This window comes from Polypterus senegalus, chromosome 16, assembly GCF_016835505.1.
Source record: "Polypterus senegalus isolate Bchr_013 chromosome 16, ASM1683550v1, whole genome shotgun sequence".
Classification (NCBI taxonomy): Eukaryota; Metazoa; Chordata; class Cladistia; order Polypteriformes; family Polypteridae; genus Polypterus; species Polypterus senegalus.
In genome coordinates this window covers 58,278,134-58,294,429 of record NC_053169.1, presented here as the reverse complement: position 1 = coordinate 58,294,429, position 16,296 = coordinate 58,278,134, and the positions used below count along the sequence as shown (strand labels likewise).

The window sequence follows — 16,296 nt, the reverse complement described above, 5'->3', positions numbered from 1 at the left end:
CATTGCTGCTCGTCTGCAGTTTGCTAAAGATCACGTGGACAAACCAGAAGGCTATTGGAAGAATGTTTTGTGGACGGATGAGACCAAAATATAACTTTTTGGTTTAAATGAAAAGCGTTATGTTTGGAGAAAGGAAAACACTGCATTCCAGCATAAGAACCTTATCCCATCTGTGAAACATGGTGGTGGTAGTATCATGGTTTAGGCCTGTTTTGATGCATCTGGGCCAGGACGGCTTGCCTTCATTGATGGAACAATGAATTCTGAATTATATCGAGAATTCTAAAGGAAAATGTCAGGACATCTTTCCATGAACTGAGTCTCAAGAGAAGGTGGGTCATTCGGCAAGACAACGACCCTAAGCACACAAGGCGTTCTACTAAAGAATGGTTAAAGAAGAATAAAGTTAATGTTTTGGAATGGCCAAGTCAAAGTCCTGACCTTAATCCAATCGAAATGCTGCTGAAGGACCTGAAGCGAGCAGTTAATGTGAGGAAACCCACCAACATCCCAGAGTTGAAGCTGTTCTGTACGGAGGAAAGGGCTAAAATTCCTCCAAGCCGGTGTGCAGGAATGATCAAAAGTTACCGGAAACGTTTAGTTGCAGTTATTGCTGCAAAGGGGGGGGCGCGGGATCGTGGGGTTTTGGGGGAGGTCACACCAGATACTGAAAGCAAAGGTTCACATATTTTTGCCACTCACAAATATGTAATATATCATTTTCCTTAATAAATAAATGACCAAGTATAATATTTTTGTCTCATTTGTTTAACTGGTTTCTCTTTATTTACTTTTAGGACTTGAAAGAAAATCTGATGATGTTTTAGGTCATATTTATGCAGAAATACAGAAAATTCTAAAGGGTTCACAAACTTTCAAGCACAACTGTATGCCATTCTGGAGTTACAGATTAACCAAAGCTGTACAATAGATTCAGAAATTATTCAGCTGTGAAGTAGAAAAATCAGGTTTAAATTTTATGCTAAAGTTTTGGGTATAGGAATATGTTCATTTAAAATAGTAATTTGTAACATAATTGCAAAAAAAACCCAAAAAAAAAACAAAACTATAAATTATTTTTGCAGGACTGAACTATCTTACCTTGATGTCATTAATGAACTCAATATCACTTTTATCAATGGATTTTGCCGTCCATATTAAAGCACTGTATGATTTAGTTTTTTCTTCCTCACCTTCCTTCATACGGCTAACAGCCTCCCTAGAGAGTCCAAAAAGTTACACAATTATTAAAAATGTACACCTTTAAAACTGAAAAAAAAAACAAAAATAAAAATAGCAAAAGCCTTACCGTGTAACAATCTGTAAATCTCGCACTCTAATTTTGTCAGAAGAATTATTGATAGTCTGATTTCAGAATACATAAATAAGTTATTAATGCAGTGAGCGCTATTCCTGTGTCTTCATAACACTTCTACCTTTTAAATAACTACCTGCTGAAGCCTCTTAATGTCTTCCTTTGTAAATGATGATCTGTGAGGATTCTGCAGTTCAACTGCAAACGGTCTACCTGTGAATAAAAAAAAAGTGAGAGCACACATCTCAGTTCACAGTGTTCACCATGTGCCACCTCACAGTGGTAGAATCTCAACGTAAATAACTCCAAACGCTGCTCATTAAAAACAGCAACACTCTGGCCTTTACAACCTAGAAAAACCAGCAAATCAATTGTTTCAAGTCAAATCATTCTTACTAATCACATTTGCACCTATAAGCCCCATGAGCTTTACAATACATACAGATAAGAGTACAGCAAAAATAAATGTAACATTAAAGCAAATGAGAGAAACACACACATTCTATACAAAGACATCCACATATTACACACAGACAACTTTTAATAGTCAAGATTGAGCTATCCAAATTCAGCTGAATTCTGTAATGAATCCACATGTAAGGAACAACTTCAGCTGAATTCAACATCTAAACAAAGGTTCACTATTTGTGACAACACATCCACTGCAAGAGCCACCAATGAAGCAGAGAAGATAATAAAAGAGCAATAGTCTTAGTAATTGGTTCTACCAGGAGAAGATAGACTGAAATGTACAGACATGATGACGTCATCTTTGCAAGTGGAAATGTTGAGAGCTTGATGTTCCGAGTTGTGAAAGTTGCCACTAAGGAGCTGTGTGAGAATTTTTAAAGCTCTTTTTCCTTTTAGAAGTGTTTTTGCTTTTTTTGCCCGTGCAGGAGCAAAAGCAGCTGAGTGTTTGAGGGAGCATTAGAAAAGTTACTTGTTCTTGTTTTCAAACTAACGATGGCAAAGCAAGGCAGTAAGCGGTAGCTGAAAACTATTTCTCTGCAAGTAAATAACCTGCAATGGATAGTTAAAAGTAACAGCGATTCCTTAATAGGGGAAAAAAATTCAAGACATAAAAAGAATAATTGGATAGAGCACCATATAACTCTCTTTCAGTTAAGCGTTAACACCAGTAGAAGGTGACAGCACTCATGTTAATAGGTAAGAAAGCATTAATTTTATGTACAGATAGGCAGCTGACTTCAACACGGTTAAGAGACGTGCTATGTGGTACATAGATAGGCATAAAGGAAGACAGCACCGATTGGCACAAGCTGCAGTAGAAATAAATAAGTGAATAAGGATATAACTAGCAGTGGATATTCAATAAACAAGTTTTCTTAGCAATAAGGAAGAACTGTGTAGAACAGTTTTTAGTGGTCAGGAAATAGAGCAATTAAGAGTGCAACTGCATAAGGATTCATTAATATGAAGAAATACAAATGGTGTGAATGGACAGCTTTTCAGTAAGGAATAAGACGGGTGCAAAGTCAGAAAAACAGAGAGAGAAAAGTAAAGTTAACCTCAAAGAAAGCTAAACAGCAGGCAGTCAAGGGGGAAAATATTACAGGAGCTTAACACTAGAATTACCAGAGCCTACAAAAAAACTTGTAGATCCGGCTCACCTTAAATCCCATCGCACCTCTCCGTCAGCGTCTTTTGTCCTGTAAATGTGCCGATAAAGACAAGCGGCAAGCAGTCTACTATTCCATCCCCCACCGCCGCAGAACGTACACAAAGTTCTCCCAGCTCATATCTGGGAGTGAACTGCTGGAGTTTTAGAGTGGAAATAATAGATCGTAATTTGGAACACATGCATTTCATGTGTGTTCAGTTTCTACAATAATCTGTGTAAACATATTGTTAAAACAGAAACGTTTTTCATATTCTAGTAGTAAATGACAAAATGTTGGCATAAACTGTATAATGTATAAACGCTGGTGGATCTTCCTTATTCGTATCTCACCGTCACTTGATTTTTTTTATTCAGTTTTATTGAGTACTAGCAGAATACCCGCACTTCGCAGCGGAGAAGTAGTGTGTTAAAGAAGTTATGAAAAAGAAAAGGAAAAATTTTAAAAATAACGTAACATGATTGTTAATGTAATTGTTTTGTCTTTGATATGAGTGTTGTTGTCATATCTATATATCTATATCTATCTATCTATATATATATCTATATATATATACAGCAAAATACCCACGCTTGGCAGCGGAGAAGTAAAAAGAAAAGAAAACATTTTAATAATAACGTAACATGATTGAGAATGTAATTGTTTTGTCATTGTCATGAGTGTTGCTGGCAATATATATATATATATATATATACACTGTGTGCACAATTATTAGGCAAGTTGTATTTTTGAGGATTAATTTTAATATGGAACAAACACAGTGCTATCAGTCAATCCAAAATGTTAATAAACCTGAAACCTGAATGTTTCACAACGGAAATGTGAGTGTGAACATCATCAGGGGAATACATATGTGCGCACAATTATTAGGCAACTATTAGTGTGCAGATTTATTATGCAACTAAAGGAAAAATGAAAATTTTCCCATCTCACTTGTTTATTTTCATCTGTTATAGTGAGAATAATAAACAAACACCTCAAAATTTACAAATAAACATCTCTGACATTTAACAAAAAAATCAATCAATCAATCAATGACCAATATAGCCACCCTTCTTTCCAATAACAGTCATAAGCCTTTCCATTCATGGAGTCTGTCAGTTTCTTGATCTGTTGACGATCAGCTTTTTGTGGAGCAGTGACTACAGCCTCCCAGACACTCTTCAGAGAGGTGTATTGTTTTTCTCCCCCGTAAATCTAGCGTTTAAGAAGTGCCCACAAGTTCTCGATAGGGTTTAGGTCAGATGAGGAAGGGGCCATGTCATTATTCCTTCATCTTTAAGGCCTTTACTGGCTGGCCACGCAGTGGAGAACTTCGATGCAAGTGATGGAGCATTGGCCTGCATAAAAATCATGGTCTTTTCCTGTATCACTGTTTGAAGAAAGTGTCTTGAAAAACTGGCAGTAGGTTTGGGAGTTGATTTTGAGTTCATCTTCAATGCAAAAGGTCCAACTAGCTCATCTTTAAAAATACCAGCTCATACCAGTACCCCACCTCCACGTTGGAGTGGAGCTCTGTGCCATTACTGATCCACAGGTCCATCCATCTGGTCCATCAAGAGTCACTCTCATCTCATCGGTCCATAAAACCTTTGAAAAAATCTGTCTTCAGATATTTCTTGGCCCAGTTTTGACGTTTCAACTTATGTTTCTTGTTCAGTGGTGGTTGGGTTTCAGCCCTCCTTACCTTGGCCATGTCTTTGAGCACTGAACACCTTGTACTTCTGGGCACTCCAGGTAGGTTGCAGCTCTGGAATATGAAAGTACTGGAGGATAATGGGTTCCTGGTAGCTTCACGTTTGATTCTTCTCAAATCTTTGGCAGCTAATTTGCGTCTTTTGTTCTCAACACGTTTCTTGCGACCCTGTTGACTATTTGCAACAAAATGTTTGATGGTTCTGTGATCACACACCAATATCTTAGCAATTCCAAAAGTGCTGCATCCCTCTGAAAGACTTTTTACAATTTTTGACTTTTCAGAGTCAGTTAAATCTCTTTTTGGCCCATTTTGCCTGAGGAAAACTAGCTGCCTAATAATTCTGCATACCTTGATATAGGGTGTTGATCTCCTTAGGCCACACCCTCCCTCATTACACAAATACACATCACCTGACGTGCTTAAATCCAATAAGCATTCAAGTTAATACAGCTTGGAGTTGGAATATACGCATTAAAAATGATGATATGGTCAAAATACTCACTTGCCTAATAATTGTGCACACAGTGTATATATACACATACATACATGTGTACATATATACACACACACATATATACTATGGGGTGCCAAACAGGCAAATAAATTGATTTTGTGAATATATAAAGTCGGCGTCAGAATATATAAAGTCAAAACTTGAATATATAAAGTCAGCGTCGGTATACATAAAATCATAACTTTTTTCTGAATATATAAAGTCAAAACTTTATATATATATACGGCAGCCTGTCTATGAACTTAATTTAAAGTTTAGGTTTACACCGTGCTTTGTTTCCGAAGAAGCAGCACTCATGAATATGGTTGTATAGGTCACTCGCTCGCTTCTTATTGTTTCGCTGCCTTCTGAATTATATAATGCATGTTTTCTTCAGCGGTTTTTGGAGCACTTCCTGGTTTTCTACGTACTGCGTTGACAGTCAGTTCACGTGATTACGTGGGAGGCGTGATGATGTCACACGAAACTCCGCCCCCACGGCTTTCGAGCTCAACTCTATTACAGTATATGTAGAAAAATAGCTTCCAGTTATGACCATTACGTGTAGAATTTCGAAATGAAACCTGCCCAACTTTTCCAAGTAAGCTGTAAGGAATGAGCCTGCCAAATTTCAGCCTTCTACCTACACGGGAAGTTGGAGAATTAGTGATGAGTCAGTGAGTGAGTGAGTGAGTGAGTCAGTCAGTCAGTCAGTCAGTGAGGGCTTTGTCTTTTATTAGTATAGATTAGAAAAATCTGGGTGTCATTATGAACAATGCTGCACATCGTCTTTATGACATACTATCATTATATACTTCTAGCCACCTTTTATAAGTCAGTGGATAAGTGGTGTTCTATACTATTTGAACTTGGACCACATCTACTTGTTGCTTAGAAGATTTGTTCAAAACTTTTTTAAACTATGGCAAGATCTAATTAATAAAATATTAGAATAAGGATGTATATTGGAGAAAAGGATATTCTCCCTTCTCTGTTGTTTTTTTTTTTCTTTTTTTTTAATTTTCCCATGCGGTTGTCTCTCCTCTCTTTCTCTAAGATAGGGATTGAATTCTGTTTTGTTAAGTTTGACTTGACTGCATTATTTTTCTTTTTCTTTGCTGTATACATTTCACTTGATTGTATGGAATGTTATTTCCCTCCAATAAAATTATAAAAAAAATAAATAAGTTTACATGTTTTACAGATATCCTAGAAGAACCAAAGCTAACACTGAAATGTTGTGAGTGCAGTTACAAAATGGCTTAAAGTCTAATTGAATAACACTCAGTTTCCAGAAACACATGCTTGCATGGCCACCGCAAGCACAGGGAAGTGTCCATTCCCATAATATAGATTAGCTATATAGACAAGAGATTCTCATAGTGACACAGCAGAAAAAATGTGCATTGCACAGCTTTGTGGTCTATTTGAAGCCACAACATTTCTAACTGATATAAAACAATTACCATTCCCTAAAGTCCTCACATCAACATCTTCCCTTCCTGATGATGAAAAATTAAAACCTAATGAAAAAATAAAAGAAAAAAATGTTTTAATAATGGAAATGCAGCATTCTATACATATAAAATATCAAAATGGCACAATACATATTATACTATATTTAAAAAACTGTATTTCATTACCTATTATTTGCAATTATCGGGTGAAATCAAATGCAAGATTTAAATATTAATTACATGCTAAATAAATTATAAAAAAAAACAAACGTGTTAAAAACAGAAAAACGCTCCTATTGTAATGTGTAATGTAATTGTATCAAAATTTAAAAGAAAATAAGTTCAAAGCTAACACTAAAACATAAGTCATCTTGTGTAAATTGAACATTATGAGTGACTGCTATCAATAAAAAGCTATTATATATACAAACTAAAACACCACTAAGTTGTGTTTAACTTTGGGCAACAAACTTTATTGGGATTCACTGAAGACCAGAAAATCCCTGCTAGATTAAATTTTATAAATAGACTGACTGTAGTCTTCAAACTGCTATGGTCCACCCTGTAAGGCTAGTTGCCACATTCAATACAAGGGAATCACTGAATTCTTACTGGCGTGTTGATAAACACTTCTTAAAATGCTCTTTATTCTAGAACATTTCCAAACATTAATGCATTCTGCTGTCTTCTCTATCTGTGTGTTAATTAGTGATTCTGAATTATTTAGGCATGTCCAGGAATGGCATTTGAGTAGACATCCTGTCTATGCTAAGGAAAGTGGAATGCAAGAATATCAACAAGTCAGGCAAGATGAATGACCAGGAACTTTGTTATACAATTAAGAGCAAAATACATGTTTGTTTGTTTTTTTTTTTTTATATAAAATAAACACTTTTTGAATACACCTGGGTTTGCATCTCAGGTCCTCCCTGCATGGAGTTTGCACGTTCTCCCAGGTTTCAGCGCGAGTTTCCTCCGGGTGCACGAGTTTCCTCCCACAGACCAAGGACATACAAGTTGGTGTATTGGTGATACTAAATTGGCCCTAGTGTGCTGACCCTACAATGGCCAGGTGCCCTGTCCAGAATTTGTTCCTGCCTTGTGCCCTATGTCTAGTACACCCTGCAATCCTGGTCAGGACTAAGTGGTTTAGAAAATGACTGAGTGCAATTGTATTTTCTTCCTAAATAAGTGAATATGTTGCAGTTGACTGAAATGAAAAGAAAAAAAAACTTTTATTGATAGCACATACCATCAGCTTTAAAAGTGGCTAACAAATGCTCTGAAATTAGCTCTTCTACTGATGATTCCATTTTTCTCTCACCATCTATTACCCAAGGAGTCTGTGGTAAAGTTCTTGAATATTTATTATATCTCCCTATAGGCATAAAAAACTCACATTAGTGCAACACATTAAAAAAACAAAGAATGGCTAAATTTACTGCAGTGAATTGTTACTTATAAGACCCAAGGGCCATGCATGAAGATGCCAAATGGCATCAAAAGTATTACCAGATATGTTTTTTTTAATCTTTTAAAAAACACAACAGCTGGGTTTTACTGAAATGATCATTTTCACCTTCTGAAACTTTACAAAGAAATGTAAACAGACAGGGCGGCACGGTGGCGCAGTGGTAGCACTGCTGCCTCGCAGTTAGGAGATCTGGGTTTGCTTCCCAGGTCCTCTCTGCGTGGAGTTTGCATGTTCTCCTCGTGTCTGCGTGGGTTTCCTCCGGGGGCTCCGGTTTCCTCCCACAGTCCAAAGACATGGCAGTTAGGTGGATTGGCGATTCTAAATTGGCCCTAGTGTGTGCTTGGTGTGTGGGTGTGTTTGTGTGTGTCCTGCGGTGAATTGGCACCCTGCCCGGGATTGGTTCCTGCCTTGTGCCCTGTGTTGGCTGGGATTGGCTCCAGCAGACCCCCCGTGACCCTGTGTTCGGATTCAGCGGGTTAGAGAATGGATGGATGGATGTAAACAGACACTTGAATCTTTGGCAAAAGATCTTTTATGTCTAAAAGCTAACCTTAACTTCTTCTTTGCTTAGGTAACCAAGGTTGGTGGTGGAAGTGGCTCCCCACTCACTGTGTTTGGCACTTTCATTACCTTGAAAAGCGCTATATAAATGTAATGAATTATTACTATCATCATCATCATCAATGTATGCATTCTGTATTATAAAAGTTTTATAGTTTTTAAAACAATTAGTCAGATCTTATTTTAGTATACTGTTTAGATACATAAACAAGTGGAAAAAAAATTACACATGATGCATTCAAACAAATTAAATGATTACTTAAAATGTACTTAGTATATTGACAGTTTCTGCATTTCATAATATAATGTAGCAAAAAAATATCAATAAGTGATATTCATTTCAAACAATTTTGATATTTGCTAGTCTGGTTCTGCCTACTGAACCAAAGGATAGATTATTCTTTAAACAATGACAAACTGATACAACACAGAAATCAAAGACCTTTGAACCTTCTTAGCACACTTGTTTTATGACTTACTTTAGCTGCCAGCAATACTTTTGCTTTGATTATAAGTACATTTACATTTCCTTTTTTGGCTGACACCTTTATCCAAGGCGACTTACAACATTTATAATACAATTGGTTACTTTTCTATTTGGTTTTCCAATTGGAGCACAGGCAGGTCAAGTGACTTGCTAATGGTCACACAGTGTCAATAGCAGGATTTGAACCCACAACCTCAGGGTTTAAAGTTCAAAACCTTAACCTATAGACCAGCATTCTATCCAAGCTGGAGACCCAATTTGTGGCTGTTTCTGCCAGGATAACCTTCAACTTCTTGCAACAGTGAACTGGACATGGATGGATGCAGAACAGATGGTGTAAAGGACAACAAGCATGGTTTGGCATCCCAGCCGGGATGGTTCAAGGTTCCTTACGTGGCCAGGAGTACAATCCCATAATTAGACATGAGGAAAGGCACGGTGTTCCCTGCTGCAACTAGAAGACTGGAAAAAGGTGCCAAAACCATAGCGGACATGTTGGTGTCCCAGAGGAGCTTGAGCAGAGATCCTTACCCGGCAGGGAAGCCAGTATAATGGAAGGGTAAAGGGAGGCAACCTATTTTGATTATTTGCCTCCTCAAGATACTACATGGTAGACTCCCTGGGCTATGGTACCTGTATGGACACTAGCACAACATGCTAGGAATTGTAGTCCCACAGGGCAGCCCTGTTGCATTCAGAGGGTGCCACCAGAGGGTGCTGAAGTGATTTATGCCACCTTTGTGGGGCTTTCACCTGACTCAGAAGTGCAACGGACCAGTACAGGAATTACCCCAAATCTTGCATAAGAGGACCTGTACGACCCTCTGCAGATAGTCAGTCAGGACAGGACCTGGGCAACACTTGCATAGGAAGAATAGAGAAGGGAGGAGAGAGAGAGTTATATTGCTGTGCTGTGCTAACTTGTATTGGCAAGACCAAAACCTGTCAAAGATATTCTGTTAAATAAAAGATTGAGTTCTGAGCCCAGGACTATGGCTATGCAATTGTGTCTATAGTATGGAGCTATGTGAGGCCCCTGAGTGGACAGAACTGAAATATGACTTTAAAAAGAAACTACAAATGACTCAAAAGGGAACAAAAGGGGAACAACATGCCTTTTTTCCTATCTGAACCATAAGCAAACTATAAATTATTCCAGAATGGAGACAAACTACTTGCCTGGACTGGACCCCTTAATGGAAGAACCATTGGACTGGAGACATGGAGAAAAATTGCCACCATGCTTCAGATGAGAAATAAAAGTGAAGTTCCAACTCTCGGGGATCATAAAAGATCCCTGGACATCTCTCAAAAAGAGTAAGGTGTTTCCCAATATCCTGGCTAAACTGCCCATCTGGCCTGGTCATTCTTGTCCCCTAATCATCCCCAGTCCCATTCTGGCTAACAATCTCCATTCCCTTCACCATCTAATAGCTAGGATATAAAATACTAGGTTAGAAAGATGCTATATAAACATAATTAACATTTTATTATTAACTACATTCAGGATGAACTTTGTTCTGCTCTAAGACTTAACTTATATTGCAAAAAACTGACAAAAATGTCTGGATTAAGTAGAGGTAAATCATCGTCTATAAACCAAGTTACTTTTAATTTCAAATACCATCTAATTATAATGTTTATCCAACAGGTGTAACACCAAAATTAATACAAAAATTAAATTCCAACCTCACATTTCATCTTAAATTAAGACTGGTTGATTTTCAACATTTTTAAGACAACACAGGGCAAAAGCAAACTGCTTGAGGCACTTACCAGCCACATAGACTGGAGCATGAAGGCACTGAATGTCCTCAACAAGGCATTTTGAAACTGGCAATCGAGGAGGACAAGAATATTGCCTAAGAGAAGAAAGAGGGACATTCAAGTTATAAAGTAGTGCACTTATTGCTTGGATGCTTTTCCACAATTGTAAAATGTTGACAATAATATAAACCTCATCTTAAAATCACTTAATTTAATAGTTTCTCAAATCCCATCGTAACCAAGGTAGCAGGTTAAATGCTTCGTATTCGATGTACTCTTACATGTGTGAATCGTTACGTTCTTCTTAAACGGGCTTTCTCTTACGCTGACAGGATACAGACTACATTACATTCATGATATTACAGCTCCCTGAACAATTTAAATACTAAGATGAATACTTGATATAATTTTCATGATGATAGAAATGAAAGCCTGTATAAAACATTGAGGCACGTTGGCGCATTGGTAGCAACAAGCTGGTGCCCCTTCCAGAGATTGTTCCTGCCTCCCGCAAGATGCTTGCTGCCCCATGCACGACCCTCAATACAATAATTTATTGCAGCAGTACTGTCTCTTTCAAACGTACTAACCCCTGATTCCTGTCCTTCCTTTTTTTTCTCCAAATAACCAATTGCCAGACAATCAGCTCTTTAGTAAATGTCAAGCCATCTGTAAGCTTAGAACACCGATTCTTCAAAACTTTTAAGGAACATTGAAATATCTTCATAGTACATGTTTAATTATTCCATCCATCTATCCATCCAGTGTCACGCCAGCCCTAGCAAGCATATAGCGTGAGGCAGGAACAATACCTGAACTGGGCGTCAGCTCATTGCTACTGCTGCCCACCGAGTCCTCTCATATTTAATCATTCACAATATATATTATTTAAATGAATTTTAAAATGTCTGTATAATGTAATATATATACTTTAATCCATTTCATCTTTAAAATGATATCAAGAGCTCCACGAAGATAGCGCCTGGAAATCTAAATCTACTTAGAACCCAGTCGTCATCATCTGTAAATACGCGCTCTCAATCGAATTGAATTCCTTTATTGTTATTGTGTGGTACAATGAGATTCAATATGCAAATCCTCCTTAAACTTATTCTCCTATAAAATGTTAAAATAACAACAACAACAACAATAACAATAATAATAACAGGATAAAAAACAGTAATAAAATATACAATATGAAAGCATAAGTGGCACAGGTTGTGTAATATTACAACTGTAATGCAAGTTTACAATGAGGCAATTATAGTTATAAGTACAAACAGTTGTACCAGGAGCACTTGATGGACTGATTGAGTACATTTATAGCTCTTGGGATGAAACTGTTTCTGAACCGTGAGATCCGTACAGGAAAGGCTCTGAAGCATTTGCTGAATAGGTGAAGTTCAAATAGATAGTGCGCATAGCTGAGGCAGCGTGTGCTAGAAGCTCTATCCTGATATTTCTCCCCGTTCTTGACACAATCTGGGGTAGAGCTTTCCAATCAGCTGCTGTAGAGCTGTGATTCCACACTCAGATACAGTGGGTTAAATATTCTGTGTGCTGCACTGAGAGGAACAACGCTAAAGCAGCTACAGTATTTGGAATAGTTTGGCCATTCCGTGCACCATTATATGGTTACGGGTTGATTACAATCAGATGCCTTAAACTAATAAATGATATGCGGTTAATTTCAGTGTATTTGTTAAAGGTGCATCAGGGATGTGAATCTAAAAAATAAAGGGAAACCCACACAGGAACAGTAGCACTGCTTTAAGCCTGGATGCAGCCAGTTGGCAAAACCGAGCCGAGAACTTGCGTACGCAAGGGACTGACCTGGCGTGAAAATGTGCGTGGTTTTACGCCAAGTTTAGTTTTTATACATCGCAATGTGAGCGTGGAAACGGGCGTACGCACCGTTTATACATGAGGCCCCTGGTCCTTATCTTGTCAATACCTGACAAAAACACTTTTGTATGCTTGAACTTCTATTATAAGTTATTTGATTCAGCGTGTTAAAATATGCATTTTATACCTGCTGTTGTAATTGCACATGGAAGGGCATATACATCTCAAGTAAACATTTTACTTTACAGTTTCTCCAATTATACCTGCAATATGATTACAATTAAAGAGAAAAACAAACAATAGCAAAAACTGCATGTTCAACTGCAAAAAAAAACACATTTTTAGAGTTTATGCAGTGTTTTCCTTCAATTTACCATTTTAAATTGCCCAGAAGAAGAACATTCTACAAATAAACTATTTAAAATGTCTATGTTATGAACACATATCTATACATGCTATAGTGTTTGCCAGGCACATTCTTTCCGCATCTGTGTGGGTTTCCTCCACTGGCATCTCTAGAGCAACCAAGTGTGAGTGAATGTAGGTTTTTGCATGTCTGTGTGCACTACAAATGACTAGCATTTCAACCTCGATGAATTTCTGCCGTGAACCCAATGCTGCTGAAACAATCTCAGCTCCCAATAACCCTGTGCTAGAATAAATGGTTTAAGAAATAGAAATGGATTACAATCTATACCTGTCTGCTTAATAAAAACACAGATAATAATTCAAAGTCAGTCTGATCTTCTAAGCACCTTCAGACTAATTTTATTTTTGCTTAAACAGTTTATGTAAATAATAGTATTATTAAAACTAATAATCCTAAACAGTATTACTCATCGACGTTCTTAACTTGCTCAGTATCATCAATATCCTTAATTACTATTATTTTTTTTTTTAAAGAAACCAAAACCTAAAATATTATTCATAATGCATAGCAACTATATTTGATCTTATACCACTATATTTTCAGTAATGACATAGAAATTAAATCCTAAATTGTTATTTCCCTAAAACTATATTTTCCCCTAAGAAGTCCCCACCCTCCTCATCTTGTTTCTGGACTGTCGGGGGACCATACTAAGAAATCAACGAAAGATCTGAAATCAGAAATACTTGCGGAAATCCTCTTCTTTTATCTTCTCCAAGGCTTTTATCACAGCCATTCTGGTGAAGACTGACTGCAAAGACAAAGCAACATGAAGACAGATTAATTTTCTTAGAAAAAAGGAGTCTCTGAAATAAAGGATGTGGCAATTATAACATGATCTCAACTAAGAGAATACCACACACATAATCAGATTTTAATGAAGCAAAACTCATAATAATAGTATTAATAATACTGAATCTTGCACTTTTATTAAAAGTAAGTTAACCTATAAAATTAACCACTTAACAAAAAAATGCATGTATTTTCATTCCAGTTAAACTCACTATTAAGGGCCCAGTCATCTTTTGCTTCTGTGGAAGATTTTTCATATATTTTGCATAAATATTTTCACAATCACAGACCAAATTATTAAAAATACGTGTACACCTGCTAATCCTAATAGGCCAATTATGTGACAGCTGCGCAATGCATAAAATCATGCAGGTAAAGGTCAGGGCCTTCAGTTAATATTCACATCAAACACCAGAATAGCAATGAATGTTGGAGGCAGACAGGCTGGTTTGGGTATTCTTGCAGTTGCTGATCTTCTAGGATTGTCAAGCAGAATAGTCTCTAATGTTTACACAGAATGGTGCAAGTGGCAGTTTTGCATACAAAAATGCATTGTTTATGAGAGAGGTTAGAGGACAATGGCCAGACTGGTTCAAGCAAACAGAAAGGCTATGGTAACTCAGATAACCACGTGGTCCAACTGTGGTGAGGAGAAAAGCATCTCAAAGTGTACAATATGTCGAATTTTGAGGGAGATTGGATACAACTGCAGAATACCACGTCAGAATCTGCTCCAATCAGCCAGAAACAAAACGCTGAGGCTACAAGAGACACACTCTCACCAAAGCTGGACAGCTGAACACTGATTAATCTGCCGAGGCACACAAATAGCATGGTCAAAATCTGGCATCAACAGCATGACTGCATGCACCCAGCATTCCTTGTATCAACAGTCCAAGCTACTGTAAGTGGTTTAATGGTGTAGGTAATGTTTTCTTGGCATACTTTGGGGCCGTTTATATTAATCAATCACTGCTTTAGTGCCACAGCCAATTTGATTAATGTTGTTGACAATATTCATCCCATATTGTCCACAATTTACCCATCTTCTAATGTCCTTTGGGATGTGGAAGAATGGGAGATTTGCAGCAATATGCAACTGACAAATCTGCAGAAATTGCGTGATACAATTATGTCAGCATGGACCAGAATCTTAATTCATCATGGCATCCATGTTGACAGCATTTCTTTAAGGAGGTTTTGAGATAAACAGGTGGCCTACCCATTATTAGTAGAGTGTCCCTAAATAATAAATCATTGTTAATGTCTATGTGTGTGCAGATTATACAATGTATATAAATATTTATATATGGTGAAAATTTTGAGACGCCGACAATCCCACAACTGCTCTGTGTGCCAACACTCTGATAATGCAGACAGGGACTAGTTGTCTGCTGCCAGTGCAACTGTAAGTTCACAAACTTACTGCATAACACATCTGTTGACCGCTGGCTATTGCAAGGAACAGTTAAAGCCAGCTGCTGACTGGGATGTGAGTGCAATTTCTGTGTCCTTGCATGTTCAGGAAGGCTATCTGTTCTTCTGATCTGAGAAGAGAGTGAATGCAAGATGACGTCATTGTCACTGCTTGCATGCTGCGGGTGTCTGAGTAACAGCTCCTGCCTGAATAAATGCTTTGAGAAGGTTCTAGTCTTCACAACAATAAAGCAGATATGTTTGGGAAACTGTACTCGCCATCTCCTCTTGTGCAAGTCTGCAATCCATACTTCTCTCTTAAATATAATAATAATAATAATAAAAAAAATATATATATATATATATATATATATATATATATATATATATATATATATATATATATATATATATATATACACACACTCACCTAAAGGATTATTAGGAACACCTGTTCAATTTCTCATTAATGCAATTATCTAATCAACCAATCACATGGCAGTTGCTTCAATGCATTTAGGGTGTGGTCCTGGTCAAGACAATCTCCTGAACTCCAAACTGAATGTCAGAATGGGAAAGAAAGGTGATTTAAGCAATTTTGAGCGTGGCATGGTTGTTGGTGCCAGACGGGCCGGTCTGAGTATTTCACAATCTGCTCAGTTACTGGGATTTTCATGCACAACCATTTCTAGGGTTTACAAAGAATGGTGTGAAAAGGGAAAAACATCCAGTATGCAGCAGTCCTGTGGGCGTAAAAATGCCTTGTTGATGCTAGAGGTCAGAGGAGAATGGGCCGACTGATTCAAGCTGATAGAAGAGCAACTTTGACTGAAATTACCACTCGTTACAACCGAGGTATGCAGCAAAGCATTTGTGAAGCCACAACAAGCACAACCTTGAGGCGGATGGGCTACAACAGC

The 16,296-nt window shown here is 37.4% G+C and overlaps 1 protein-coding gene across 1 annotated transcript in view; it reads right to left on the bottom strand.

Moving 5' to 3' along the window:
• Window positions 1-1,070: 1,070 nt before the first annotated feature.
• The window catches only part of pus10 (pseudouridine synthase 10), a 63,760-nt gene continuing 48,534 nt past the window's right edge, over window positions 1,071-16,296 (bottom strand). The window contains exons 9-15 of the mRNA XM_039738282.1: window positions 13,855-13,919; window positions 10,903-10,988; window positions 7,857-7,982; window positions 6,614-6,670; window positions 1,452-1,528; window positions 1,310-1,365; window positions 1,071-1,219 (exon numbers count right to left, since the gene is read on the bottom strand). Coding sequence (XP_039594216.1) covers window positions 1,093-1,219; window positions 1,310-1,365; window positions 1,452-1,528; window positions 6,614-6,670; window positions 7,857-7,982; window positions 10,903-10,988; window positions 13,855-13,919 — 594 coding nt within the window. The 3' untranslated portion in view covers window positions 1,071-1,092. The remainder of the gene's footprint in view (window positions 1,220-1,309; window positions 1,366-1,451; window positions 1,529-6,613; window positions 6,671-7,856; window positions 7,983-10,902; window positions 10,989-13,854; window positions 13,920-16,296) is intronic.